This window comes from Esox lucius, chromosome 9, assembly GCF_011004845.1.
Source record: "Esox lucius isolate fEsoLuc1 chromosome 9, fEsoLuc1.pri, whole genome shotgun sequence".
NCBI classification, from domain to species: domain Eukaryota; kingdom Metazoa; phylum Chordata; class Actinopteri; order Esociformes; family Esocidae; genus Esox; species Esox lucius.
In genome coordinates this window covers 18,175,148-18,200,019 of record NC_047577.1, presented here as the reverse complement: position 1 = coordinate 18,200,019, position 24,872 = coordinate 18,175,148, and the positions used below count along the sequence as shown (strand labels likewise).

Genomic DNA, 24,872 nt, shown 5'->3' with positions numbered 1-24,872 from the left:
AAACTAATTAGAATTTCACATTGGTGAAATTGAAAGACTTATTTAAAAATAAACATCTGGTATGTATTTGACATCTTTAAGGGCAAATCTTTTTTGCTAGTGTTGTACCTTTATCTGTCTCCTCCCCAGGCTGATCCAGGAGGCCTGTCTCCTCCCCAGGCTGCTCCAGGGGCCCCATCTCCTCCCCAGGCAGCTCCATCCAGCCCATCTCCTCCCCAGGCTGCTCCAGGAGTCCCATCTCCTCCCCAGGCTGCTCCAGGAGCCCCATCTCCTCCCCAGGCAGCTCCAACCAGCCCATCTCCTCCCCAGGCTGCTCCAGTAAGCCACTTTCCTCCCCATGTTCCTCCAGGAGGCTCATCTCCACCCTAGGCAGCTCTAGAGACTTTATGTCCTTTGCAAAGTAAAATGGTTTCTCCAGGGCTCGCTGACTTTTTCTGAACCTCCATATGCCTCGGCACAGTGAGTCGTGGATCCTTTGACATGAGTCAATCTCTGTGCGCCACAGTGCCACCCTGGCTCGGATGAGCTGGGATCTCTTGCTCTTGCATCCCTTTGCAAGGCTCACACTGTCTTTACAGATGGTGAAAATGTCCAGGCCAATAAATAGGGCATTTGAGGCCACTGCGCATCGCCTCAATGTCTTTGAGAGGGCCAGTGGAGTCCCTTGGGCCAGCATTCCAATGTCAGGTAAATCTGCCGCAATATTTTTACCTTCTTGAAGTCCAGCTTTGCCTGCACCCATGACCACACCTTTTCCCATTAAAGCCTCTATTGCAGAAGCATTTTTCACTATAGCATTGATCTTCTTTCCTAAACTCGCACCACCTTTGCCAACATTCTTTCCAACCACTAAAGCCACCACTTTCGGCTCCAAAGGGCAAATGTTGCTGGCCACCTTCTCCAGACTTCCCTGAAGTCTCTGCATGTCCTCCATGAAGCACTGAAACACTGTATTGGCTTTCTTGTTCTGGTAGCTTTTAAATGCCACCTTTGTTACACTGGTGGTCAGACTGTTGATGCCACTGGTGACACCCATTCCAATGCCTGCAATGGTGAGGCCCAGTGACAAACCTGCGGTGGCAGGGGCAAGACAGAGGCCGGCAATGGTCAGAGCTCCTCCTGTTGCCCCCACTGCACTGCCTGCCACACTGGAGATATAACCCCCTTTCTTCATCTTGTCCAGTTTGCCAGCTCTCTTTTCCAGTTGTTTCAGAAACTCCAGCATTCTGAAGTGGCGCTGTTTGAACAGACCAATGAAACACAGCGCGGACTCCTTGAACAGGAATGTGAGTCTGAGGTGCTGGTCCATCCTAACAAGAGAAACATATTCCACTTTGTCTTCAGGGACAGAATTTTGCTTAAATCGATGAATTAATTATCCGAAATGTGCCCCCTTAAGTGTTGGTGAGCTAGTATTTGCAAATGTAGTTTAAAAACCAAAACAGAAAAGATTTACCTGATATCAGTCAAATATCGCAGATGGTCAAACATGGCCGGTATGGAATTTTCATTAACTTCAGTGATGCTGTCAGTCATGAAATTATCATTCTTCTCTTTGCATAATGTTTCTCTAAATGATAAAATATAACAACATGTTTATATAAGAATGAATAACCTTAATGAGAACAAATGGATAAAAAGGTAATAGATCACTTGATTAAAATATTGGGCCAAATAATTTAAACAAATTTCGACTCACGTTTTTCCCAGCTCAATTCTCTTACAAAGTTGTTCAGAGATGTGTATGTAGTTTTCCAGGTACACGTGCAGTACCTCTAGATTAAGGAGGTTTGGGGTGAAGAAGGCAGAAGCGTCCCTCTTAAAGTGGATGAGGAGAGGGGCGGCCATTCTAGCCGAGGTGATGATAGCTCGGACGCTCGCCGGTTCCCTCCCCAGAGGCAGGGCGCACAATGGATTTTTATCTGCAAACACAAACACCGAGGTGACCACCAGTTTCTCCACGGCATCCATGAAATGTTCCAGCTGCCCCAGCCCCTTCAGAGTGTCCCTCAGCACGGCCTCCATCTCATCTTCAAGCTCTTTATGCCGCCTGTTTGCAGTCACCTGAGTAAGATAGTCTTTTGTGAACTCTCTGATTGCCTTGGTCTTCTTCTCCGCGTTCAAGACTCGGCTGAATTTGAGGTCGATTCTGTCCGCCATGTCCTTGATGCGGTCCAACTTGGATTGTTCCTCCTCTCTTTGCTGGACCCACCTTGGATGCATGTCACAGAATTCCTCGACTGTGTTGACATAGCTGAGGGTGTCCGAGATGTATCGGCTTAATAGCTCTCTCATTTCCTCTGGGAAAGAAAGAAGACGGTAGTTTAGGAAAGCTAGAAGCTTTTAGTCACAAAATATTTTACACATACTCAATTGAAGATACAGTACAGTATAAAATTATTTTGTTAATCGCCGGTACCCCAAATACATCTACAACTGAATGCACTGGAGCTTGCTGCAGGATTTCAGTTCACCTACCCATTCAGTTATCAAAAGAAGATCCAAATATTTTGGCAAAGTTTAAAGGTGAATTGGTACGAGGCCTTCAGGTAATGAGATGCATCCCATTATTATAGAATAGTTTGGGGATTCGATCAAACAACTACTTAGTTACTGGTTAGATGCTCTAACTGATAAGCTACTGTACCTGTTGCCCTAAAATGCCAATATGACAATTTGTCAAAATGTGTGTGAATTAAATGTGAATTAAACTGTGAAGACAATATGGGTCTCAGCTGAAGTATCAAATATTATATATAATATTATACATTTTTGACTGAGAAATATATATAATATATTCTAATCATAATATTGTCATTGTTGTTTGACATCATGATCTGAGTATGGTGTTCCTCTACAGTCCCAGATTAAGCACATTTTTTGCTCATAAAGTAGATTTTAAAGTAGATTTGCCTTGACTCTCCCTTTTTGCAGAGGAGTAGGCTTTTCAGCTAATTTACTGCGTGCCCAAAGGAATTTAGATTCTGCATAACAGCACTTCTTGAAGATTTATCTGCTAAGTCATATCAGGTTTAATTCCAGCTATTTTGTTTTATCAAAATAGGATGTTGTGGATATAAATAGTTCTTGGGCTACAGTAGTCAAGGCTACTGTATGCATTAAGGGTATCACTGTTTCTGAAAACTTAATCTATGGTTAAAAATAGCTACTGGCAAGTGCTTGGACAGGGTGGGAGGCAATCTTGAGAACCCTAAAAAGGTCTCATACAGTACGCCTAAAAGTGTCAATATTGTAGCGTAAATCACATAAACCTCCACAAATGTTCCAGATAATATCAGTTAAAACTGTCAGTTTGTAGCATTTAAAGAAAAGAATAGTTAAACATTTATCAAATAAATTGAAGTGTAAGGAACCTTCAGGAGGAGCTCACCATTCAATGTATGTGTTCGCTTGTAATCTTTTCAATTTTTTTATAGTCTTACAAATATGTTAACGTGCCTACTGAGTAAATGACTGTCAAAAAAAGCATAGCTCATCTTTTGAAAGGATTTAAGAATAGGCTACAACAAAACCCTTTGAAGAATCCAACAATAATATTGACAAATCTTAACTAATATGTTTGTTTATTATTTCACCATTTCGACAGCCACCCACCTTCGACAGCATTTACTGAAAGTGCAGAATGGGTTTGAAAATGGAGATAAATGCTATATATAGTCATAAGTGCATCCCTACATGGGGTGGTCACGGAAAGGCATTCCTTGAGTGAGAGGGTAATATTTTTGTTACCATCAGCAAGTGCTTCCCAAGCGGCATCAGGCTGGTCTGCAACCGCTTAGCACTTTTTAATCTCAAGGGGGTAAGTTGTCTTTCTTTCTGATATTTTGTGATAATAAATATTGTCAGGTCATTATATATGTATGAAAGAATCTGTCAGGGGTGACCTTTTCCATCCATGAATGTTCATAATTATCAGATGTCGCACGTGTTGGCTGAGTGAAAACGATTGACTGATTGCGTGTGTGGAGTTAGATGGTAGTTTCAGGGAAGTTAATTATTCTCCAGTGAGAGATAAGCTGGGGTGTTGTCATTCATCTGCAAGCTGAATGCTTTTGATTTTGGAGGTCACTGACCCTCTTAATTCTTGAGTTTGTCTTTTGTCTTATAGTGAATTGCTCTGTAGACTATCTATCTAACGATACAACTGTGTTCCACATAGTTGGCCTACATAAGAAATGTGAAGATTAGTGGAAATTTTAGTAGCCACATTCAAAGATTTGAGTTGAGTTGATGTTTATTGGTAGTATGTTCAGTAAAATGTATTTTGCCTGGCTTTTGTTATGTTATTTTCCTTGGTTAATCATCTCAGTTTATTTTATTGTGTGCCATTTATTTCCGATGCTGGATCCTTCAGACTTTCAGCTATTCATAGATAAGCTGTGCTGGCACTGTAAGATGAAACATTTGAAGGACTGATCCCTGCTGATATTGTGGAATTTGGAGGGGACATTCATGGCTGTAATGTAATAAAAAAACATTACATTTTAGCAGATGTTCATATCTTATTGTACTGGTGAACTAGAAGGAACAACTTAAAAATCATGTGAAACTCTTAAGTTAGGCCTGTACATGTTGTTTGTGGGATATGCAAGACAGAAAAAGCTGTGATGTCTGATATGATGTGAAAGATACTATATATTTTTTCTCAGTGTGTTTCAAGTTTGTGAGAATAATAAGTATTACATATCAATTTCTCCAAACCATAGGCCGTAGAACCTTATATAGTTGACAACTAAGTTGCCAGCAACTTGAAAGAGCTTAATGGAATGTCATTGCTGTCAATTCAATGGTAACGATTACTGGGGGATCGTTACCATTGAATACTCAAGAAATTGCAAACCATCTCCAATGTCCAGTTGCAAATAAAAAGGTAAACAGCTGTCTTTTCTTTGCCTTCCCCATGGTATTTTGACCAGGTTCCTTTCGTAGTGTTGCAGCCATGGCTACCAAAGTCATGCATTTTAATCAGAAGAAGCATGTGAGCCACTTCAAACATCACAGCTCTCAAACAACTAAGCATGTTGTCAAGGAGACCTCTTCAAGGTAGGGGGTTAATGTTAGTGCTTGCCTGAGGCGCTCTAGAATGCTGCTTTTTTGGCCATTCAATAGATGGAACAGCTACAGGATGGACGTACCTACCCGTACACCAGTACTTCAGCCTAGTGGTATAAATGGTGTCGGACGGGCAAGGCTCCACCTGTAAATGTCCAGCCCCCTTGCTGATGCAATGCGGCTTGCGCCAATGGCCTCGCTTTAGGGTCGCAGGGTCAATGCAGGCCACTGGATGTTTCCGCTCTCTTCATGCCGTTGCTTTAGCCGTAGCAATACTGCAGCCTGACTCTCCAATCCTGGTTGTTGCGCTTTTGCCGCGGCTTCACTGTGCAATTCCTAGGTTATGGGAGTTAGCGGTGAGCTGAACTGAGGTTGGGGGCAGTTCGGGGGTGGATACCCAATGCAGCGTCAAGCCCCTGAACTTTTCACGCTAAATGCTTAAACCAAAGGGACTGGGCCTGTTGCACAGGTCTTAGTGTGCCGTGTCATTGACAGTGTTGCGTACTCCATGCCTTTTCTCGTAGTCATGGTGTTAATCCCACTGCTTCAAGTGCCTGCCCGGAAACGTGTTGAAATGGTTTAAAACCTGTTGAAGCCACTCAGTTAAAACAGTTTCATACCTGAAGCTCACAAAGAAAACAAACAATCCGATCTCTGGAACTTTCAAAACAAATGATTCATCCTGTGTCTGACGCCTATGGTTTTGGATTGTCATAGGTTTTATTTCAACAGGAGATTTTCACAGACACAAATAGAACCATTGTGTTTTGATAAAAAATAGATGAATGCATGTTTAGAGACCACTGAATTTTTCGAGAAAGGGAAAAGGCTCTGTGTTTGTCTACTGTTCACAATGATTCTAATGACAGCTCACTCCTCAGGAAGTCCAGCTCTAAGTCAGCACACCAGGTCCAGCACGCCCAAGCCACAGAGGCTATGGCGGAACCAGCCTATACAGTGCCTGCATTCAGGCAGAGGTGAGTCCAATCGGACAGAGCCTTTCTTTTTACTAGGTCTCCCAGTGTTAAGGTCCTACCACTGCAGATAAGAAAGGATTGGATGTGTGGTAGAAATATGGTCAACCTTCCTGCCAGCATATCAGGAGACATGAGGGAACAAGAAGAAGGGGTTAGGAGTTGTTTCTGGATAGGTCCCATATGTCATGCTATTTTAAGTGTAAGAGATATGTACCTCACTGTCAGAGCAGACGGTAGGCATAAACTACCTGGAGCTGCTGTAGTAGCTGAAAAAGTATACACCAAATATGCCATGAATTGTCTTCAAAGGGAAGTGTTAGATAGATGTAAATAACTGACTAATCTGAACTCACTTAAAGTCCTCTTTGTGTGCTTGTTCAGGAGCCCAGATGATGTAGAGGAGTACCAGCGTGTGACTAGTAATGTTGGGAAGGGACTTGCTTCAATTCAAGAGGAGCTCCACAGGATGAGAGTGGCAACGAAAACCCAAGTGGAGAATATTGCTATTAAGAGAGAGGTACGAAAATGGACTGGTAAAGTTTAAGATAATTTATACAAGGACTAGGATTAGTAGCAAAGAGTTCTACCATTAATAGCTAAAACATACCTGTGTATAAAGTGTGAGGTACAGCCCGCGCAACGTTAGTTTTTTCAAAGCACTGAAAACAGTATTAACCCATTAAAAACGCTACTCTAAATTAGCAACTATTGATTCCCTCAAACCAGATGTGCTAATACCCAGATTCCACAATGCTTTGGTCTGGTGTTGACAGTGCTTCATAGAGTATGTGATGTCATCGAGGTATGGGTTGGAATCCCTCTTCTACCCTTGCAGATCTGTGATGTCTTATGGTGTAGTTTATACTCCCCTGTATCCACCGGGGCTAACCTCACATGTACGTTTCAGTCATTTAGCAGACGATGTGGCGGAGGTCCCTGTTGGTCTGCTAAATGTGGCCCGTCTCTCCTCTTTAGGTGCAGGAGATGATGCACAAGGTGCCCATGAGGACGGAGACCAACACGCCTCCTGACTTCCTGGTGGCTCTGAGGTCTCACACCGTGTGGGAGAAGACTCCCGTCAAGCTGTTCTGCACCGTGGGCGGTCACCCCAGGCCTATTGTCAAATGGTTAGGCTCTTCTGGCATAAGAACACTGTCGGATGTGCTGCGCCTTTAGTTACAAGTCACAAGGGTCTTTTCTAAAGTCTTCACTAGCAGCTGCTGTAACCTTAAGGTCCCATAAAGGAGACACAGGTCATGTGAAGGGACTGTCCTCCACTACTGTGTCCTTCAGCCCTGCCGTGGGCACACCTGTCGTCACTGAAGGTTTCTGAACTTAGCAGGTCTCATTAACACCATTTCATTGTAACTCCTTGGTTTTGTTTAATGCTAGGAGTGTCCCCAAATTTCATGAATGTTTAGACTACGGTATATATTTTGGTAAACTCAACATGGTCTCCTTGGAATTTCTCAAGTCAGTGAAATGTAGCCATTGCAGTGACATGTCACTATAATGACATTAGATGTATGTCACGGTTTTGGTTAAACCAGAACTGAATCAGTGTGTGTTGAGAAATGAAATAGGGATCAAGACCAGGACAAGGGCCTCTATCTCCTCTTCCCTGAATGTAGATGCTAAGACCTTGCTAATCCGGATTTCTTCAAAGCCCCAAATCTATCACATTTAATAATCTTATGGATCTAGTTGTATTATGACTAGTCTATGGTACCATTTATGTTTTCTCCATCACTTGTGGACAGATTGTACGTATTTATATGTCACATATCTGATGTATTACAAAAATGTTCGTATCGACAACTCCATCATTACTAAGATTTAAAATACTAACTTTGATGTCTTGGTTTTTCAGGTATAAAGGGGGGAAACCTGTTGACCCACTGAGTGTACCAGGAAAGTACAAGATTGAGAGCAAGTATGGAGTACACAGTCTGATTATTAGCAGGTACTGAACATCCTATTTCACTTTTCATTGTTAATTTGAACCAAGGTCAGGTTCTGTTTTATTTCAACAAGGACATGAACTTCAATTCACATACACTGTGAATGATTATCACAAACATAAAATGTTATGTTTAGTGTCCTGAACTGACCGACGTCATACAGAATTATCACTTGCCTGATAATGTTCTACTGTATGAAGAGGCGTCGTTCTTCCCACTCGTCAAAGAGGACCCATTGTTCCCCGTTGCCGTTTCCCTGCGGCCCAAGGACTCAAATGTCGCCCCGGTGAAACCGGAGGGGGGAGGGGCTGGTCGCAGTTCCAATTTAGTCTAAAGCCGTCTCCGGCACTAAAGACAGCCTGGTCTGCCTGCTGGCCCGATGGCCCCGTCTCGAAGGCGCCTCAGCTGTTCATACCAAAGTGCTGACCTCTGCGTCATTCGTTCCGTCCCCCCCCCCCCCCCCCCACACACACCCCTCGCCCCCCTGCACTGAAGCCCTCCTCTGTCGTCATCACGTCACTGGTTCAGAAAGGAGACAGCGGCTCCCTGTCCATTAACCCTCCAGAGGACCCCAATAAACCTCCTTTCAAATCCTTTTGTTTCCCAACCCGCGCTATCGCTGAGTTGTCTTCAGCGGGAGATAGAAGAGGGAGAAAATGTGTCACGAAATCCATGTCATCCAGCAGCTGGGAAAATGGAAAACGCGCCGTCTTTAAAATAGTTCTTCCATGGGGGGAAGGTCACATTTCTCCTCTTCTATTCTCACCCTCGGTCCCTCCTTCGGAACGTCTCTCCTTCCAGCCTCGCGATGTGCCGCCCTCCGGAACACCTCCTGTTGCCGCTTCAGCAACGCCTTCTGTCCGATGGCGCTCTCGAGCCGTGAGGTCATTTTCCATAACGATCTGTCTCCTTCCAGTCAATCCTGTCATCAAACACCTGACTGGGGTTAAAGTCAGACTTTAAAAGGCGTTAAGGGGAATGGCTGGATGATCTGAAGAAAACTAAATGACTAAAATGCTTTTAAAACTTTATTTAAAACAGTGGCGGGTCTCCCTCTAATTTAACAGCGCTAAAGAAGACCTTTAACTTGAGACAATTAGCATTTTCCTGTTTGATTTCCTCTAGATGTGTGGTGAGTGATACTGCTGAGTACAGTGCAGTGGCAACCAACTCCCATGGCTCAGTCACCAGCAAAGCCACTGTCATTGTCAAAAGTGAGTCTATTTCTCTCTCACCCTCTAACTGTTTTATCTGTACCAATGATCCTATGATTGTTATAATGTTCCCCTTCCTTTTATAAAACATTTGTATTATGTTTCTTTTAGGAGCAGGAGGAGCCTATGAGTCCTGTCAGCTATTTGGTCAAGGTGAGAGGACAGAGGGGAGTGATGAGGGTGGGAGGGGGGCCCCATGTTGGAGCGGGGCCCAGACATGGCAGGTTTTAAGATCGGAGGCCACAAATACCAGTCTGTAAGTGGCCCTGATAAGCATTGGAAGATATTGGGAACATGCCTTCTTTGTGTTGTCCTGGCTCCGGGCCAGAAATCAAATGGAGAAAAATCCTATTCCTATTGAGAATATTCACTCTCATGACCCTGCAATCTTACTATGTCCTTCACTGCTTTTAACAAGCCCTTAGCACAACCAATCCCATTACTAAGCCATCACCTATTCAGTAAAATAACAACAGAGCTTTGTTTACCTATAACACGCCTTTTGCAAATCTCATACGTTTATGCATTTGGGCAGATTCACTTTAAACAGAGTTCATTATGCTCAACCCTACTGATGTCACATCGTGATTCTAAATGTGCTTCTCATTGTTCCTGGATTCAGTGCCCTACCTGACTAAAATCCACCCCAGTAAGCTGGAGATCACCTTGCTGGACAAGTTTGGCGTGTCGTTCGGAACAGAGGGTGGTTCCATCCGCCTGGCGTGTACCATGGTGGTGGTGCCCGACCTGCCCAACGTGCCGCCCCTGGCTGAGTGGTACCGAGATGGTGAGACGCCACCATCACCCAGCACTGTCACCCATCACCCAGCACCAACACCCAGTCACCTATCACCCAGCACCAACACCCAGCACCGTCACCCATCACCCAGCACCAACACCCAGCACCGTCACCCATCACCCAGCACCAACACCCAGTCACCTATCACCCAACACCAACACCCAGTCACCTATCACCCAGCACCAACACCCAGTCACCTATCACCCAGCACCAACACCCAGTCACCTATCACCCAGCACCAACACCCAGTCACCTATCACCCAGCACCAACACCCAGTCACCTATCACCCAGCACCAACACCCAGCACCGTCACCTATCACCCAGCACCAACACCCAGTCACCTATCACCCAGCACCAACACCCAGTCACCTATCACCCAGCACCAACACCCAGCACCGTCACCTATCACCCAGCACCAACACCCAGTCACCTATCACCCAGCACCAACACCCAGCACCGTCACCTATCACCCAGCACCAACACCCAGTCACCTATCACCCAGCACCAACACCCAGTCACCTATCACCCAGCACCAACACCCAGCACCGTCACCTATCACCCAGCACCAACACCCAGTCACCTATCACCCAACACCCAGCACCAACACCCAGCACCGTCACCTATCACCCAGCACCAACACCCAGTCACCTATCACCCAACACCCAGCACCAACACCCAGCACCGTCACCTATCACCCAGCACCAACACCCAGTCACCTATCACCCAACACCCAGCACCAACACCCAGCACCGTCACCTATCACCCAGCACCAACACCCAGTCACCTATCACCCAACACCCAGCACCAACACCCAGCACCGTCACCCATCACCCAGCACCAACACCCAGCACCGTCACCCATCACCCAGCACCAACACCCAGTCACCTATCACCCAACACCCAGCACCAACACCCAGCACCGTCACCTATCACCCAGCACCAACACCCAGTCACCTATCACCCAACACCCAGCACCAACACCCAGCACCGTCACCTATCACCCAGCACCAACACCCAGTCACCTATCACCCAACACCCAGCACCAACACCCAGCACCGTCACCCATCACCCAGCACCAACACCCAGCACCGTCACCCATCACCCAGCACCAACACCCAGTCACCCATCACCCAGCACCAACACCCAGCACCGTCACCCATCACCCAGCACCAACACCCAGCACCGTCACCCATCACCCAGCACCATCACCCAACACCCAGCACCAACACCCAGCACCGTCACCTATCACCCAGCACCAACACCCAGTCACCTATCACCCAACACCCAGCACCAACACCCAGCACCGTCACCCAGCACCAACACCCAGTCACCTATCACCCAGCACCAACACCCAGCACCGTCACCCATCACTCACCACCAACACCCAGCACCGTCACCCATCACTCACCACCAACACCCAGCACCAACACCCAGCACCAACACCCAGTCACCCATCACCCAGCACCGTCACCTATCACCCAGCACCAACAACCAGCACCGTCACCTATCACCCAGCACCAACACACAGCACCATCACACAGCACCATCACACAGCACCATCACAGAGGAAAAACACCCAGCACTGTGACCCAGCACCGTCACCCATCACCCAGCACCGTCACCCAGCATCAACAACACACAGTTTATTCCCACAATCCCAGTACAGCCCAGCGGATCACTGTGTCACAGAAAGGAGCTGTATTATCCTTGTTGTCAACTCTCGAGCGTAATGAGTGACCAGATGAAGTGGCCTTATTCTGTGTCTGTTGTTGATCAGATAAGTTGCTGAAGCCCGGGAAGTTGGTTGAGATTAAGGTGGGCGGTGGCTCTGCCAGTCTGAATCTGCCCCACCTGGCGAAGGATGATGAGGGTCTGTACACCCTCCGCATGTGGACGAAGGACGGCACTGCTGAGCACAGCGCCTACCTGTTTGTTAAAGGTGAAGTCTTCTGCTCTTATACTATGTCATTAGGGGATAATAGAATTTGACAATAACAGGGTTTAGAAATAATGTGTAATTCCCAAACTGACTTTACAGCATTCCCACTTGCTCCTCTTTTTCTCCTATTTTTCCTGTTTACCACCTTGTCTCCTTATACCCTGTGATCCCACCTTGTCTCCTTATTCCCCGTGATCCCACCTTGTCTCCTTATTCCCCGTGATCCCACCTTGTCTCCTTATTCCCCGTGATCCCACCTTGTCTCCTTATTCTCCTTATTTCCAATTAGTCTCCCTATTCTCTTCTATTCCCCAGATGCCGTCCCCTCTGTGGCTGGAGCACCTGGGGCGCCAATAAGCGTCAAGGCGTTTGACATCAACTCTGACTATGTCCTGGTAGCCTGGAAACCTCCTAACCTCACCAAAGAGGCACCCATTACCGGATACTTTGTGGACAAGTCAGTTTTACTCATTTAAGACCTTACTTCCATGCAGAATCTCAGTAATAACTAGTGTTATTATGGTAGTACAAATAATCAAAAGGCATGTCTGTCGGGTGTTAATGAACGTGGAATGATTGGGAGAACCTTGGCCTCACTACTAACCCAATGCTTCGCATGGTCATCTAGTCTAGTACGACAACTGATTCTGTGGACTCAGTGGATCGGACCGCGCCGATGTATAGCCAGGACACTGGGGTGTCAATTAACAGATCTCAGCCCTGCTGGACAATTGCCACCATCAACCTAAACGGACATGATCTTCTAAGAGAAGTGTTGCATTCCTCCAGTGGAGTTCCAGACACTTGTAGTATCTACGGTGTCCCGTTGTGGCCCAAAAGGCCCACGAAGACCCTGTGTGGTCACGCGTCAGTATGTGCTGTGCGTTCTGACGTGGTTCCCTCTCCTCCCGTACAGACGCGAGTCGGGCAGCACCACCTGGTCCCAGTGCAACGACTCCCCGGTGAAGGTCTGCAAATACCCCGTGCACGGCCTGAGTGCCGGGCACGCCTACCACTTCCGGGTCAGGGCTGTCAACAGCGCAGGGATGAGCAGAGCGTCCCGCGAGTCTGACAAGGTGACCGCCCTGGACCCGGCCGAGAGAGAGAGACTGCAAGGTACGGCGCCAAACAGCACCCACGACTGTAACCGCTTACCTGTGGCTTTACGCTGTGTTTATCGGTTGCCCGTTTCTCTGTACTGTAACAGTGATTCAACTGGATGGGAAACATGAAGTGGTGATTAAAGCGGACGACGTGGAAGGTAAAGTACACCAACAGTGATGGTGGACTGGCATTACTGTGGCGTGTTTAGTGTTTGTTTGTCTTTTTCGTCCAATCTGTTCTACTCTACTCTATCCTAGTGGATTCCATTCCGGTCATCTTTTCGAAGAAAACTCTGGATAACAAATTCATCTTTCATTGAGATCAGCATTTCTATATTCCCCGCTAACTTTTCCACCAGTGACCAAGATCCATTGAAGGCGTTGTTTAATCCATAAATGCTCTACCCTCCTGCTTCTCTCCAGCGTTTAGATTGGCCTTTCTGTTAACATAGTAACAACAACACTAATGTTAAGTCGTATGATAAAAACGTCCCTGATAATCAGAATGAATTAAGGAAAAACCTTTTCATAACTTGAAACACTACTCGACTAACCTTGTTGAGAGGCCACTATAATAAACAGGAAGGAAATGGGCAGCCATCTGTTAGATTTAACATTGGTAGATTCAAGTGATTTTCCTCTCACAATGCACACTTCACATCCAGACCTCTGTGTGGCATAACCTTTCATCGAATCTTTTATCTTGATGGTCATATTGTAACTTAATCACTTTAAGTTAACCCCAAATGTAATTAAATAACAATAAACAACAAATATATAACAATAATTCAAGCTCTAATAACTACTGTCACATTCAACTTTGTATGCGACAATAATTACTATTAAATGCAATCTAATTCCAATATAGGTTACGTCACGCTGCCGGGGGCGCCCACAGATGTGCACGCCTCCGAGATATTTAAATCATATATAGTGCTGAGCTGGAACCCCCCCAGCCCTCGCGGACGGGCGCCAATCTGGTACCTCATTGAGAAGGTGTGTGTGAGGCTGCTCCGGTCCCCTTCCTTTCTATAGAACTTGCATAGCACCAGACCTCTTATAGACTGGACAGCCATTGTAGCTTTCTCAACCTTCTGCCGAAAGTCATCATTTTTATAGGTGGTCAAATGAACAGGCAGCAGGTGTGTTGCTGCGCAGGTTTCACTCATGACGTTAGTGAGTCGGTGACGTTGCAGAAGGCTTTACCTTTCATTTGCCCCCGCCCCGCCCCCCCACCTCCCCCCGTCCCGTCCCGAATCCCCACTAGTCCGTAGCAGGCACCGGGGCTTGGCAGAGGATCAACGCAGCAGTGAAACTGCAGTCGCCTCGTTACCCCGTTTTCGATTTGGAAGCCGGGAAGAAGTTCCAGTTCCGCGTCTATTCGGAGAACTTGTACGGTGTCAGCGAGGCTTCTGGGCCCACGGGTCCAGTGGAGACGCTGGACGAGCATGGTAAGAGTGGAGTTCATCACGTCGGGAAACGCAGAATGTGCAAAAGCGCCGGCAACGGCATAAGCACACCCTGCCGTTGTGTTCACGCGCACACAGATGCAGCGAAGTCGAGTGTAATCCTTCAAATTGTACTGAGGAGTGAGACTGTGTTTGACGTTTCAGGTAGCGAACGACCTGTTGGTACGTACAATGTGAAGCCCGATCTCTTTTTTTAAAACCTGCTTAACATCACACGCCGTTATTGTCAAAATCACAAATTGCCTCATCAGCCCGGTCTGTATTTGGTGGATACTAACTACCAGTGGTGATGGGCATGACTAAGTCACATTATGTCCTACAGCAGGGCTCAGCAACAGAGGTGATTTTAAAATAAAATATCAATTAATTATCTTCATATGCAATCTCTCTTTTGGCTTAATTGGGGGTCTAATTGCACTGTTTGTAATTGGTATAGTTATTACAGTGCGGTTCCAGGCCCCCAACATCCTGTCTGAGACTGGTTGCCCACCCTGTCCTGCAGTGCCCGTGTGTTCCCTCTAACGTCACTGTCCCAAAATAGATTTGGTCCCCACAATATCCATGACTGATACTCATAAGTGACACCCTGGTCAAACTCACATACCCTTTTTTTTTTAAAAGATATATAACATAGTATCATTCGAGTTTAGAATAAATTATAATTTTCCTTAAGGACCTGGCCTATGGCGTACATTTGCAAGAGGACAGGACAATGCACTGAACCACATAAATAATACAAATAACATAGATGCAAATAAACACTGAACAAAATAAAGGGGAGTGTATTCCCAATACGTTTTATATCAGTTATCATTATCTTATGCATATTGACAACTGCATTATTTTTAAAAGCATTATTTAATTTTTTTACTTCAAAATAATGTATTTGAAGCACCTGAAGCACCTATACTGAGTTACTGTGTTTCAAACACATTTCACAGAGGACTGAGGTTCTCCAGGTTTTACAGTACTTGGCCGATGACCTAAGGTTAGTCAGTACCTTCCCTGGTCTCCTGGATGTCTCGGTCTGAGCTGGTCTCCTGGTTGTCTCGGTCTGAGCTAGACACAAATTTCAAGGAGTAACCAAAAAAAGAAGACACTCGACACCATCCAGGTAAAAGGTTTGACGGTCCCTGCAGCAATCCAATATCCCTAATTCCCTCGTATGTTTTGTCTTTGTAGGTGTTCCTTCTGCTCCTGGTCAGGTGGTTGCTACCAGGAACACCAAGTCCTCCGTGTTTGTGCAGTGGGACCCCCCCAAACACGCCAACAAACTGATGGGCTACTACATCGACGCCTCTGTGATCGGATCCAAGGAATGGAGCCCATGCAACCACAAGCCCTACAAGCACACCAGGTAGACAACCACAACTACATGTTTAAGTTCTTCTAAAAAAACTCTGTACAAAACATGAATACTGCCTGACGTGTGTCAAGATTCTTATGAACGATAATCGTCAAGAAATATTGCGTTTTGGTGTGGTTGGTTTTCCTGCGTACTCTAGTTCCGTTAAATGTATTGTTTTGTAGATTCTTGTCGAGTGACCATTTCACTGGTGGTTTTTAGGTTTGTGGTCCATGGCCTGACCCCAGGAGAGACCTACGTGTTCCGTGTCCAGGCTGTCAATGTGTACGGTCTCAGCGAGGAGTCCCAGGAGTCTTCTCCTATTTCCGTGGAACCCGCCATCGGTACGTGTGGAACACTAGTGTCTTGAGTGACAACATTTCCTTACTTTCGACAGAGAACGTACTTCATATATTTCATGAATAGGTCTGTTGCTTAATATGAATGGTTCTGTTTGTTGTTCTGTTCAGAGAGAGGAGTGGAGTACGGTACGTATTGAGTTATTTAGGTTTTTTCTAATCCACATTTCCTCCAATTCCAGGTTAATCAACAGCCTTAATCACTGCCTCCTCCCGCTTCCTCCACTTTTAATGCATTTGTGCACTTAACTCTGGCAATGTTATATTATTATCACGGTGTGTTGACTCCTCAAACCACTGCCCTGACCGTACACAGTATAGCAATATAAAATAAACTCCTATACCACTGTATGACAACCCATGCAGAATAACTGCCATGTAACTTGGTCATTCTGTGAAGGGAACATTTTAAAATGTGATGATGGTAAACGCTTATTTGCCCGTGTGACTCTGACACAGCGACCCCCGGCGCCCCTCACGGCATCACCATGCTGAGCTGTGACGGAGCCTCCATCACCATTGCCTGGAAGAGCCCCAAGCACCGCGGTGGCTCCAAGATCACCGCCTACTACGTTGACAAGCGCGATGCGGACAGCCTGACCTGGCAGGAGGTCAACACCGCCCCTACCCAAACCAGGACCTACAAGGTGCCGTCACATGCTCCTAGGAGACCAGGGCTCTGGGTGAAACGTATGGGACGCACTGGATAGTTATACTGTCCTTTTTTTTGTTGCCCTTTTAAGGTTGACGGTCTGACGGAGGGAACCTTCTACGAGTTTAAGGTCCAGGCTGGGAACCTGGCAGGTGTGGGTGTGCCCTCGGCTCCCAGCCTGCCTCTGAAGTGCGAGGCCTGGACTGCCCCTGAACCAGGTAACGTATACGTTTCAATCGTATTCATAATACCACAACGGTATATGGCCCTCCTGTAAAAACAGTTGCCAGTAGATTATGTGCGTTCATCTCACCCGTGGGCAGTGAGATTGCGCGGTCAGTTTAGCTGATGGCTATTGTGCGACCTTTGACCCTAAGGCCCAGCTTACGACCTGGCCGCCAGTGAGGTAAGAGGCGACTCCCTGGTCCTCCTGTGGAAGGCGCCGGTCTACATTGGTGCCAGTGCCATCACTGGATACATAGTGGAGATGGCCAAGAAGGGCCACAGCTACCACCCACAGAATGAGGTGCCAGTGACCCACCGCTACCTGAGGGTAAGTGACCAACCACAGCAGGTAGAGACGTGACTACACGGGAGAATATGTTTGGATTGTATCAGTGGAAGTGCATTTCCGTCCTATGTTTGTGCTGTACAGGTGACCGGGCTGGAGGAAGGAGCCGTGTATACCTTTAAAGTGAAGGCTGTCAACGCTGAGGGGGTGGGAAAGGCCTCTGAGCCATCTGAGCCTGTGGTTGCCAGAGCTCTGCCTGGTAATAGCAGTTATAAGACAAGTCTTTGACATGTATTGTGTATGACAACTTTACGACATGTCCTGTGTATGACAACTCTACGACATGTACTGTATGTGACAGCTTCAGTGTGAGGTAACAGTTCTTCCTTACTGCTCAGCAATAAAGGGTGTTATATTTGTTGTTGTGTTAAGGCACCCAGGAGATCCAACTTGGGGTGGATGAAGACACTGGTGATATCTTCCTATCTCTGGAAGCCTGTGAGATTTCTGAGACCTCCAAGTTTGTGTGGTCTAAGAACTACAAAGAAATCACTGATTGTCCAAGAGTCACTGTGGAGACTAAGGGCAAACTGTACGTTTGACCACACATCCACTTTAAGTATTTTTGGCAATGTCACCTGTTCCAAAACTGAAGTTGTTTCAACATGTGCTCCTTCTCCAGCTCTAAGCTGATTTTCGTCAACCCAGACGTGAATGATTTGGGTGCCTTCTCTGTAATTGTGACTGATACCGATGGAGTCTCTGCTAGCCACACTCTGACAGAAGATGGTAGGTTCAGATACACCTGGATTTACATTCAAACGTAAAGACATGTTTGTTCATGAGGTTCACCCTTATATGATCTGTTGTTGAATGTACCTCGCAGCCCTGAATACCCTGCTGGAACTCAGCTATAACATCAGACATCCAAGTGAGTATTCTCCTGCAGTATCCAGCCGTCAGTCAAGTGTCGCGTACGAACAGGTGTCGCATATTAATCTTCTCCCAAAATCGCATTTAACGTCCCTACAGAATGGATGGTTTCTTTGTTTTTTGCTCAGTTGTCCCACTGAAGCACCACCTGAACTATGAGGTTTTGGAGAAGGGTCACGTGCGCTTCTGGCTGCAGTGCCTCAAGTTGTCCTCTGCCGCCACTTACAGGTTCATTGTCAACGACAAAGAAGTCACCAGCAGTGAGGTACCTGCCAAATCAATACACTGCTTCACCGTTTATGTGACACATGTTTAAAGATATGTGTCACAGTCATTCCTATTTCTTTACTCTGTAGCTTGCGCTTAACATATCATTTATCATTCTAGGGGTAAATGAATAGACACACAAAACACCATGAGATAATCCCTTTAAACAAATAAACATTTAAACGTGATGGTAGCGGTTAAGTAAAGAGCATATTGTGTGATGATGCGTTTGCTGTTGCGCAGAGCAACAAGATCAGCCATGACGTAAAAACCGGCGTGATTCAGATGGTTATGGATCACTTCACCAAGCTCAACGAGGGCACCTACACCGTCCAGGTCCACGACGGCAGAGCCAAGAACCAGAGCTCTCTGGTCCTGGTGGGAAATGGTGAGTGGGGATTCAATCCGAATCAGGCAGTAGTGCAAATTGTGTTAAAAAATGATTTCAACATAACTCCCCCCGTGTGGAACAGGGATGTAAGTGGCTGGTTCACAGTACAACTCTGCACGGTGGGGGGATGCGGGACATGCCAGCTATGTCCAGCGGTCCAAAACAGGGCTGCCGGTGGGGTGGATAGGTGGATGGGACTTCCATGTCACATTGTGCTCTAGTGACCCCATGTGTTCAGGTCAGGCACCTGCAGGCTCGACTGTGTTCGTATAGTTTGGGATTGTGTTACCACTGCGCACATATTGCAGCCGAAGGTCAAGCTGTGTGTTAGGAATCTGACCGGAGGAAGCATCCCACTACTACTGTGGGGTTACCAAAATGGGCCACGGCTCTGATCAGGAATTGGATATCATGAAATTGGGAAGGGAAAATCATTTTGGTAAACAAAATGCATGTATATATTCTTTTCTAAATGTGACTTAATCAATCAATCAAATGTATTTATAAAGCCCTTTTTACAACAGCAGTTGTCAGAAAGTGCTTTACAGAGATGCCCGGCCTTAACCCCCAAGGAGTAAACAACAGTAGTGTTGAATTTCAGTGGTGTCGAACTTAGTCTTGGTTTGATCCAGTTACCTTGATCAGCAGAACCAGCAGAGCTCGATAGAGGCAAACGGCAAACCCCGCCCATCTGCCAATCCAAGAAGACTAGAGCAAACTCGCCGATTATATTTAGTATTTAGGGTCAAATCTGATATGTGTTGTCACATACGTTTTGTTAGGTTCAGTAATGTTCTGTTGTTTTGTTCCTTTGTCAGTGTTTAAGACTGTCTACAAGGAGGCTGAGTTCCAGAGGTCAGAGCACATCAGGAAACAAGGTATTTTGTCTTAGTTAAAAAATAATCAATTGTGATATAGTCATCATCTGGCCTGCAGTTTGATTTGCAGTGTTTGACTTAGCACTAAAGCTTCTACTGAATGCTGTGATACTAGTTTGGGTAATTAAATAGTTCCCTCGTCATTTTAGGGCCACACTTTGCTGAGTATCTGTCCTACAAGGTGGATGACGACTGTACTGTTCTGCTTGTCTGCAAGGTAACTAAAGCGTTTTCTAGGCCTTAGTATTGTATTGAGACCCCTTCACTTTTTCCAAATATTGCTTTGTTATAGCCTTATTCTGAAATGTATTTCTAATCAATCTAAACACTATACCCCATAATGACCAAGCAAATGACAGAAATATTACATGTACATAAGTCTTCAGACCCTTTGCTATGACACTCCAAATTGACCTCAGGTGCATTGTGTTTCCATTGATCATCCTTGAGATGTTTCTACAAATAGATTGGAGCCACTTATGGTAAATTGAATTGATTGGACATGATTCTGAAAGGCACACACCTGTCAATATGAGGTCCAACAGTTGACAGTGCATGTCGGAGCTGAAAGGAAAGAATCCATATAATCAATTTTAGAATAAATCTATATGGTAACAAAATATGGAAAATGTGAAGGGGTATGAATACTTCCTGAATGCCTTGTGTATCTACAGTATGTGATTCAGGTTGGAAATGGGACACACCTTGTAATCATTGGGCCTTTGGAGGGATTTACAGTTTCACTTGTGATAGTATTCTACATGTCCTCGTGGTGTGTTTGTCTTAGGTTGCCAATGTGAAGAAAGAGACTGCGTTCCATTGGTTTAAAGATGACGAGGAGATTGTTCTGGAGACTCCTCCTAATGTGATGTCTGGAACCGTCGCACTTCCAATCACCATGGTAACTACTGCTGCATACCTTGACAGCAAGGACTGCATTGGAATAAAAGTGTGCAAGGGACAATGTTCAGCAATTCTTTTGCATAACATATGCTTTTCTCCTCAAGTGATCATTTAAACTTAGTAAATGTAATTCATTTCTATAGTTCTCCAGAAAAGACCAGGGCCATTACAAAGCTAAACTCAGTGACGACAAAGGAAAGGACACTTCTGTCTTTGACATTTCTGGCCAAGGTAGACTCCATAATATTTCTTTTAAATTATAACGTGATTAATGATAAAACCTAACTTCCTTCATCGCAGCTTAATAAAAATGATTTCCCCTCTTCTTCAATTTCTAGTGTTTGACGATATCATCAATGACATTGCACACATTGCCGGTATGTACTATCCAACACACCCTTTCCACTTTATACCCCGAATGCTCTCGGTCACATACTTAGAAACTCAATGGGCAGAATTGGTCAATATAATTTCATTACTTACGTAATGACATTTCTTCAACCAGCATTTCTTGGAATCATACTGCTGTTGTCCGTTGCATCAGTTTGGTGGTGAAATCCCTGTTTGTATTGTCAGGGTCTTCTGCCTCTGAGCTGGTGCTCCAGTGTACCCCAGAGGGCATCAGGTTACAGTGCTACATGAAGTATTACACGGAGGAGATCAGGACAGCCTGGCTGCACAAGTACGCACATCTCACCGTCTACACACAGGACGGACGCTTACATGAAGCCATTTTGGAGATAGGATTTGAAGGGTTACCTATAGTCAATTCTATTCTTAGTTTATGGTCCTATGGATTGTAAGTGGCCGCGGATCCGTCATTTCTCAGACGTTTAGCGATCCAGAAGCTCCTGTTCATGTGCTGAACAAGTTCTTCACATTTATTTATTCTGTATTGCTCTTCACAGAGGACTGCTTTGATTTTATCAACCTGATCATTTTGCATATTTCTGAAAAGATACCTGAAATCAAATCCCAGCAAATATTTGAACGATATTCCATAAACAGCCTATGTGGCTTAAAGACAAAGGCAAGACATTCAAATTAGTGTTCTTTAACTCATGCAATGATAGGACAAAGTGCAGTAACCAGTCTAAGAAGTAGGCTGGTTTTGTTTCTGGCTTTGATAGGGAGTAACAAACAGCATTAAACCATACAGGACACATTTAAAATGTGTTTGTGTCTGACACATCTGATTGTGCAAAAACCATGTCCCAGGTGGGCGAATGTCTATCTAGGGCGCTGCAGAATGAACAAGCCCTCTGTCAAATGCAGATAACCGATTATGGTGTAGCTGCCAAGCAGTACATACATGCAAACATACTTCTAAAGCAAATGCAATCCTTTTTGTATTTTCCTCAAGGTCAAAGTTAAGATGGGGTTTGCTGCCACCTCCTTAAATATTTCAGTGGAAAGAAAGTAAGGCAGGGTTTTAATTTCAATTTCCGTTTAGGGACACCAAGATCTCTTCGTCTGAGAAGATGAGGATTGCCGGCACAGCTGAGATGGCCTGGATGCAGATCAGGGATCCGACAGAGAAGGAGAAGGGACACTACTCCATTCAGATCATGGATGCCACTAAGTCCTACACACGCACTTTCGACCTCTCCGGACAAGGTCAGATTTGAGATTGGAAACTACGACTGTGCCGTCACTGTTGTCCAATCACAGCAGGACACGTTGCCTGAGTGGTGATGCATCACCATGTTGTATGCAGCAGTCGGACCAGCTGGCTAGCGAATTAGTTGTTCTCAGCAAGTGACTTTGCTGTCTGAAATTATTGTGAAACATTTATTCTGTTCTTCATCTTGACAGTATGCTATAAAAGTGATATACTTGGGGCTTTCATATCTAGCTAATTGTTTGCCTCTATTGTTTAACCTCTGAATTTGAAATGTGTGATATCGAGGTGCTCCCCTCCAGAATTATTGGCACCATATAGAAATACCAACAAAAAAGTATGTGCATTTTTTTTATTGTTCTTAATCAGGTTGCCTGCTGGGCAATCTGAAATTAAAAAAAATATGTTAATCGAACCTTTAGTTGAAAATAATTGCAATAATATATAATAATATTATAAACTTTTTGGGAAATTGTTCAAAGAAAATTTGCTCGCCTAGAAAATTATATAAACTAAATCTAAATCAGGTATAATTAAATTAAGATTTTACTGTTCATTTCAGTCTTTGGGAACTCTTAAGTTGTCGTCCATGAGATCCTGTATCACTGGGGTACAAATATGAGGTGGCATATTGGATAAACTCCATTAGTCATCTATCAACATAGGAAAGCTCACAAATGAAATTAGACAAAAGGTTCCTTTACAAATCAGACAATGGCTATAAAAAGATAGGTAACAGGCAAGATAGGTGATATTTTTTTCTATTTCACATTATGGACATTAACTACTTATTAAATCCAATTAGATTTAATGTTGTGACACAATACAATGTAGAGAAGTCCAACAGGGGTAAATACTTTTTTTGAGTGTAAGATCAAGCTGATGAACAATAATGACTTTTTTTCACAGCTTCTTTTTGCTTTAGCTTTTTTTTGTTCATATTTACTTTGTAGATAACCTATCATGTCAATTTCTTTTTGTAGCATATACCGATGCCTATGAGGAGTATCTAAGACTTAAGTAAGTTATTTATTGCTGTGCTTCCTTCATAGTGTTGGTTGTTCAAAGTTAACCTTTTTTGTTTTAATTGAATTGACAGAACACTAATAATCATTCTTCTCTTGTCATTCAGGGCTGCAGCATTCGCTGAGAAGAGTGAGTATATCGTACATACACAATCCAAACAGGTAGGGGCTGTATTGTCCAGGTAATTATGTTGAAAACAAGTGCTAATTTACTTTTCATAATCCTCAGACCGTGGTCGAGTGGTTGGTGGTCTACCAGATGTGGTCACCATTATGGAGCTGAAGGTGGGATATCTTGTGCACTCACAACCAATGTTAAATCATTTATGATGATGTAGTGAATTCTTTGATTCTGTGTGAAAACTGTATGCACATTCGGCAGCTCTATCTATGTCTTTTGTTTCCCAACCTCCACCCCTCTGACCTGTCATGTCCACCTCCCTCGTTTGGCTCCCAGACCCTGAGCCTGACTTGCACAGTCTGGGGCGACCCCAGTCCCGAGGTCACCTGGTTCAAGAATGAACAGGAGGTAGTCTCCACTGAGCACGCCAAGATAACGTTCGAGGCCAATAAGTACTCCAGCCTCACCATCAACAATGTCACGCCCGAGGACTCCGGCAAGTACAGCATCAACGTACGGAACAAGTACGGTGGCGAGTTTGTGGAGATTACTGTGAGCGTCTACAAGCAGGGAGAGACCCCACCCGAGCCCAAACTCGGAGGGAGACAAGCTACACCAGTTCCCCTGTCCTCCAAGGCCCCAACCCCAGCCCAAACCCCCACCCCAGCCCAGACCCCCACCCCATCCCTAAGGTCCTCCAAATCCCCAACCCCCACCCCCAAGTCTCCAACCCCTTCCCGGAGTCTTAAGTCCCCGAGCCCGGCGAGATCCTTCAAGTCGCCAACCCCCCCTAGAAAGTAGCACGGTGATACTGACCCTCGAGAAAGATTGAGGAATTTAAGTTCCGCTGGTTTGTAGCATGAGTTGAGTGATAACCGAAGCTGTTACATGAAGGTGTCCCTTTTAGTCTGTCAAATGTCATATAGCTAGCTGGTCACTGAGCTTTAATGGAGAATAAGCAGGGGAAAAAGACCAGAGTATTATTATGTTAATCATAAGTGTTCACCAAAAAGCTGCACCTTCCGCTACTCTTTGTGGTGGAATGTCTGCAGACCTGGAATCAGCCTGCCTGGAGTGCCAGGGTGGTTGGGGTTTGCCATGGCAACTGGCAAGCTCAATCAAGCGTACCTTAAGTATTTGACATGATTTGAAATAGCACTTGAGCCCAGGTCTGAATGTCTGTGTCCATTTTCTCTGGATGGTGAATGGATGGTCAGAGAGTGCGGACGAAAGATATGGCATTTACCATGCCAAATAAATTATGTTTGTCAGCATTGTGTTGCATTGTCGCCTTTTCTTTGTGTTAGCAATAAACCTCATTCATCACCTTC

At 45.2% G+C, this 24,872-nt stretch overlaps 2 protein-coding genes across 9 annotated transcripts in view; one reads left to right on the top strand and one right to left on the bottom strand.

The window, feature by feature from the left end:
- The window catches only part of LOC105021494, an 11,785-nt gene extending 3,333 nt beyond the window's left edge, over positions 1-8,452 (bottom strand). For 2 of the 3 annotated variants that reach the window (XM_020049890.3, XM_020049891.2), the window contains exons 1-4: positions 8,188-8,452; positions 1,700-2,300; positions 1,457-1,570; positions 109-1,310 (exon numbers count right to left, since the gene is read on the bottom strand). In XM_020049890.3, the coding sequence (XP_019905449.2) occupies positions 109-1,310; positions 1,457-1,570; positions 1,700-2,295 (1,912 nt within the window). In that variant the 5' untranslated portion in view covers positions 2,296-2,300; positions 8,188-8,452. Of the gene's footprint in view, positions 1-108; positions 1,311-1,456; positions 1,571-1,699; positions 2,301-6,403; positions 6,482-8,187 lie in introns of those variants that run through there. The other variant, XM_010889222.4, reaches the window with a different exon arrangement.
- Positions 3,715-24,872, top strand: myom2a (myomesin 2a). Of its 6 annotated transcripts, XM_020049889.3 has the most exons (39): positions 3,715-3,820; positions 4,938-5,064; positions 5,955-6,050; positions 6,432-6,567; positions 7,026-7,177; positions 7,921-8,013; positions 9,137-9,225; positions 9,337-9,378; positions 9,848-10,012; positions 11,802-11,963; positions 12,279-12,420; positions 12,880-13,079; positions 13,171-13,224; positions 13,935-14,062; positions 14,334-14,517; positions 14,680-14,697; positions 15,718-15,892; positions 16,103-16,224; positions 16,351-16,368; positions 16,699-16,886; positions 16,983-17,109; positions 17,269-17,444; positions 17,547-17,661; positions 17,835-17,994; positions 18,085-18,191; positions 18,289-18,333; positions 18,464-18,600; positions 18,846-18,990; positions 19,812-19,871; positions 20,021-20,088; positions 20,659-20,772; positions 20,918-21,005; positions 21,113-21,151; positions 21,351-21,456; positions 22,228-22,391; positions 23,379-23,415; positions 23,528-23,550; positions 23,650-23,705; positions 23,878-24,872. In XM_020049889.3, exons 2-39 carry the CDS (start codon positions 4,961-4,963, stop codon positions 24,340-24,342), a joined length of 4,500 nt encoding a protein of 1,499 aa, XP_019905448.3. In that variant the 5' UTR covers positions 3,715-3,820; positions 4,938-4,960; the 3' UTR covers positions 24,343-24,872. The 6 variants fall into 6 exon arrangements, with proteins under 6 accessions (XP_019905448.3, XP_028978139.2, XP_028978137.2 ...); XM_029122306.2 differs by lacking the exon at positions 14,680-14,697; XM_029122304.2 differs by lacking the exon at positions 16,351-16,368.

Bases quoted from the DNA above. Each gene is read 5' to 3' on its own strand.
- myom2a (XM_020049889.3), top strand. From the start codon at position 4,961: ATGGCTACCAAAGTCATGCATTTTAATCAGAAGAAGCATGTGAGCCAC. The intron at 15,893-16,102 runs GTAGACAACCAC...GGTGGTTTTTAG, and splicing joins AAGCCCTACAAGCACACCAG to GTTTGTGGTCCATGGCCTGA. The intron at 22,392-23,378 runs GTCAGATTTGAG...TTCTTTTTGTAG, and splicing joins TTTCGACCTCTCCGGACAAG to CATATACCGATGCCTATGAG.